This window comes from Eimeria tenella, genomic scaffold (genome assembly GCF_000499545.2).
Source record: "Eimeria tenella Houghton genomic scaffold, Eth_scaff614, whole genome shotgun sequence".
Taxonomy (NCBI): domain Eukaryota; phylum Apicomplexa; class Conoidasida; order Eucoccidiorida; family Eimeriidae; genus Eimeria; species Eimeria tenella.
The window spans coordinates 968-5,882 of record NW_013545739.1 but is presented as its reverse complement, the minus strand read 5'-3'; the positions used below and the strand labels follow the sequence as shown (position 1 = coordinate 5,882).

General features: G+C 43.8%; 1 protein-coding gene across 1 annotated transcript; it reads right to left on the bottom strand.

Moving 5' to 3' along the window:
* Nucleotides 1-558: 558 nt before the first annotated feature.
* Nucleotides 559-4,157, bottom strand: ETH_00023430 (nucleolar RNA helicase, putative; the record flags this gene model as incomplete). Its single annotated transcript, XM_013380428.1, has 3 exons — nt 559-2,811; nt 3,124-3,359; nt 3,758-4,157. 3 exons carry the CDS (start codon nt 4,155-4,157, stop codon nt 559-561), a joined length of 2,889 nt encoding a protein of 962 aa, XP_013235882.1.
* Between the last annotated feature and the right edge of the window lie 758 nt (nt 4,158-4,915).

Genomic DNA, 4,915 nt, shown 5'->3' with positions numbered 1-4,915 from the left:
AAATAAAAATAAACTAACTAGCTAAACAAATAAATGAAGTAACAAACTAAATAAATAAACAATAAATAATAATAGTAAATCAATTAAAAACAAAACAAAGATCTAATAAATAAATTATAAATTGCTTTTTTGGTTTTTTAAAAAAAATGGAGATGAATCAAAGACAAAAAGACAAATGAATAAAAAGAAAAAGAATTAAAAGAATAAAAGGAAATAAAGATATAAAATAAAATAAAAAGAAATAAAATAGAATTAAATAAATTAAATAAAGAATTAATAAATAAAAGAGAAATAAATAAACAAAAGAAAGAAAGAGAGAAAATTAATCGCCAAATGAGACAGAGATAAAACGAAACAAATACAAAGCAGCAGCAGCAGCAGCTGCTGCTGCTGCTGCTGCTGTTGCTGCTGCTGCTGCTGCAGCGCGGCCCCAGAACAAAAGAGGCCGACAAGCGTGGACGCCACTTCATTTATTTAATCAAATTGATTTAATTTAATTACTTTAATTTAATTTAAATTTAATTTAATTTAATTTAATTTAATTAGTTAAATTAAATTTTATTTCATTCTCTGTTTCTTTATTTGCTGCTCGCCGCCTTTGGGGGCCTCAAATTGTCTCTTTTTAAATGTCTCCTCTTCGCCCCTCTTGCTGCCAAATCTGCTGCTGCTGCTGCTGCTGCTGAATCTGCTGCTGCTGTTGCTGCTGGATCTGTTGCTGCTGCTGCCGTTGCCGAATCCGTTGTTGCTGCTGCTGCCGAATCTGTTGCCGCTGCTACTGCTGCTGCCGAATTTGCTGCTGCTGCTGCCGCTGCTGCCACCAAATCTGCCCCTGCTGTTGCTGCTGCTGCTGCTGAATCTGCTGCTGCTGCTGCTTCTAGTGGAGCTAGAAAAGCCCTTCCCCCCTTTTGCCAGAGCTCGGGCAGAAATGTGGTTTGGATTTGTTAGCTGCAGCTTGTGCTGCTGCTGCTGCTGCTGCTGCAGCTGCTGCCTCGCCAAGTATAGGGCGTCCTGCAGCGGGGGGAGGTGCTGCGTGAGTTCAATCACGAAGCCCCTGCTGCTGCTGCTGCTGCTGCTGGCTTTGCTGCTGCGGGCGTTTGCTGCAGTACCCTTTGGGGGCTGCTGCAGCAGCAACTCTTCAAATTGTTTTCTTGATGCTGCTGGGACTTCGAAGAGAGCTCCGTCTCCCTTGAGTGTGAGGGTCATTCCCTGGATTTGGTCGATGAGTTGCTCTGCGGCTGCTGCTGCTTCTGCTGCTGTAGTGCCTGCTGCTGCTGCTGCTGCTGCTGCTGCTGCTTTTGCTGCGCTGCTCTTCAGCGCCCGCCACACATAAGCAGAAGAACCTTTTAAAGGAGCTTTAGGAGGAGGTTTAAAAGTTAAAGTGTAGGAGACAAATCCGGGTCTCCCTGAGAGTGCGGAGATGTCTGCTGCTGCTGCTGCTGCTGCTGCTGCTGCTGCTGCAGTGTCTGCTGCTGCTGCAGCAGGGGCGTCGGTGCCGGGCTGCAGCAGCTGCAGCAGGAGGCTCTCGACGAGCTGCTGCGGCTGCTCGGTCTGCAGCAGCTGCTGTGCGGCTGCGGCGACGATGGCCTGGAGCCCCTGCTGCTGCTGCTGCTGCTGCTGCTGCGGCTCGAGGGAGAGGGAGGGCCAGATCTGCTGCAGCTTGGCTTTGCTGCGGGCCTGCAGCAGCAGCTGCTGCTGCGGCACTCCGACTCTGTAGAAAGAAATGTTTTCTTTTGCTTCGAGAGCAGCAAGAAAAGGAGCGTCTTTGGGGGAAAAGAACAAAATGCTGCAGCCGCTGCTGCTGCTGCTGCTGCTGCTGCTGCGGCCGGTGCGGCCCGCGCGGTGTACGTACACCGCAGCGTCCCGCGGCGCTGACAACTGCAGCACCAAACGGAGACACTTTATGTCCAAACCTCTAGCAGCAAGATCTGTTGCAAGGAGACATTTAATTTGTTTTTTTTTGAAAGCAGCAAGAGCTGCTTCGCGCTGCTGCTGCGCCATGTCTCCGTGCAAGCAGCAGCAGCAGCAGCGCAGCGCCGGCAGCAGCGACAGCTCGCACGCCTGCTGCTTCGTTTCGCAGAACACCACGCTCAGGCCCTCGTCTCCCGCTGCTGCTGCTGCTGCTGCTGCTGCTGCTGCTGCTGCTGCTCCGGCCGGCGCCCCTGCTGCTGCTGCTGCTGCGCCCCAGTCCGCAGCAGACCCGTACAGCCACAGCAGCAGCGGCAGCACCGCAGCCCGCGAGCTGTACGGACACTGGATCGCGAGGTGCGTTATCGTCGCTGCTGCTGCTGCTGCTCCCGGCTGCTGCTGCTGCTGCTGCTGCTGCTGCTGCTGCAGCGCAGTTATGTCCACAAAGGCTCGGTCGCTCTTCAAATAAGTCTTCGACAGCTTCTGAGCCCAGGGCGGAAATGTTGCAGTGAACAGCAGCAGCTGAAAACTGTTCGGACCCCGCTGCTGCTGCTGCTGCTGCTGCTGCTGCTGCTGCTGCTGCTGCTGCTGCTGCTGTTGCTGGTTGATGGTGTTGAGGATGGTTTCGATGTCTTCTTTAAACCCCATTTCGAGGAGTCTGTCTGCTTCGTCCAAGACAGCTGTCTGTACACCCTGGAGTGTCACTACAGCTCTTTGAATGAAGTCCAGAAGCCTCCCGGGTGTACCGACACAGGCTTCTGCTCCTTGCTGCTGCAGCTGCTGCTGCTGCTGCTGCTCCGAAGAACCCCCAAAGAGACACACGCTGCTGAAGCGCCCCACAGACAGCTGCTGCAGCTGTTCGTACACCTGCTGCGCCAACTCCCGCGTCGGCAGCACGATCAGCACCTGCAAAGCAGCAGCAGCAGCAGCAGCAACAGTAGTAGCAGCAACAGCAACAGTAGCAGCAGCAGCAGTAACAGTAGCAGCAGCAGCGACAGTAGCAGCAGCAGCAACAATAGTAGCAGCAGCAGCAGCAACAATAGTAGCAGCAGCAGCAAGAGTAGTAGCAGTAGCAGCAGCAGCAGCAACAGTAGCAACAGCAGTAACGGCAGCAGCAGCAGCAACGGCAGCAGCAGCAGCAACGGCAGCAGCATAAATAAATAAAATAAACAAATTCTATTTTAAATCAATTATATTTTTAATTGACTAATTAATTACTTGATTTGGTGCTGCAGCACCTACTTTCATCTCTGGAGTGCCCTTTCTTCGCAGAAAGCCCCTGCTGCTGCTGCTGCTGCTGCTGCTGCTGCTGGTTTTATTAAATGAATTAAAACTTGGATTTATATTTTTGTTGGTTTTTAAATCTTTTTCAGAAAAGTATTTTTCCACCAAGGGCAAACAAAAGGCCAAAGTTTTGCCTGTGCCTGTCTTCGCCCGGCAAATCAAATCCCTTCCTACAAATAAAAGATAAAAAAATAAAAAATAGAAAAATAAATTAATAAATAAATAAACGAATAAATATAAATAAACAAATAAATAATAAATAATAAATATATGGGAATTCGTTTGAGCGAGAGAGCTGCTGCAGCAGTCTACTTGCTGCGCTGCACACCCAAAATCAGAAACGAATTGCTGCTGCTGCTGCTGCTGTTGCTGCTGCTGCGATTGCTGCTGCTGCTGCTGTTGCTGCTGCTGCTGCTGTTGCTGCTGCTGCTGCTGCACTGCATCCCTATCGAGCCCAAACAAGCCACCAAGGCCACCAGAAAGCAAACAAAAAAGCAAAATAAATAATTAAAGAAATTAATTAATTTAATTAATTAATTAATTTATTTATTTATTTATTTATTCTCACCTTCATAAACCAAGTCGAAAGTGAGGATTTGGACGGGCAGCAGTTTTTCGATTTTATTTTTTTTTAATTCATTTTTTGTAATTTCAGAAATTCGAAATAAATCCAAATTTCCGTTTAATTCTTTTTCTTTTTTAATTTCTTTTTCTTTTTTAATTTCTTTTTCTTTTTTAATTTCTTTTTCTTTTTTAATTTCTTTTTCTTCTTGTATTTCTTTTTCTTCTTCTTCTTCTTCTTCTTCTTCATTTAATTCTTCACTTGTTTGCTTATCTAATTGTTTATTTATTTCCTTTTCTTTTTCTTTTTTTTCTTTTTTATTTTTCATCTTTTCAATTTCGGCTTTTGCCTCCGTTTCCTGCTCGCTGTCTTCTTTGAAATTTTCATTTTTAATTTTTCTTTTCATTTCTTTTTTCTTTTCTTTTTTTAATTCTTCATTTATTTCTTCATTTATTTCTTCATTTATTTCTTTATTTGTTTTATTATTTATTTCCTTATTTACTTCTTTATTTATTTCTTTTCTTTTTTTTTTCTTTCTTTCTTCCTCGGCCGCCATTTTGAGCTGTATAGACACCTGAGGGACGTGAAAGCCAAAGAGCCCCAACGGGGTTTTCCAAAGAAACAAAAAGAGACAAAAAAGGAATAAAAAAGACAAAAAAGAAAAAGAAAGATATAAAGGGATATAAAAAGAGATAAAAAGAAATAAACAAGAAGATTTAAGGAGATAAGAAAGAAATAAAAAGAGGTCAGGAGTCGAAAGGAGGTAAAGGGGGACAAAAAGAGAAAAAGATAAAAAAAAGACTAAAAAGAGGCAACAATCGGGAAAAAAAGAAATAAAAGAAATAAAGGAAAGTAAAAAGGGATAAAAAGCGAGAAAAAAGGGGGAAAAAAAGAAGAAAAGAGAGAAATAAATAAAAGGAGAAAAAGAATTTAAAAAATGAGAAAAAAATGAAAAAAAATTTAAAAAAGAAAATGAAAAAAGAGATAAAAGGAGAGACACCGCAGCAGCGGCGCAGCAGCAGCAGCAGCAGCTGCAGCAGCAGCAGCAGATCTTTAGAAGCAAAAGAAACAAACAAATAAATGATAAATAAATAATAAATAAATAAATATATAAATATACAAATATATAAACAAATGATAGTTTTATTTAATTAAATAAATGAA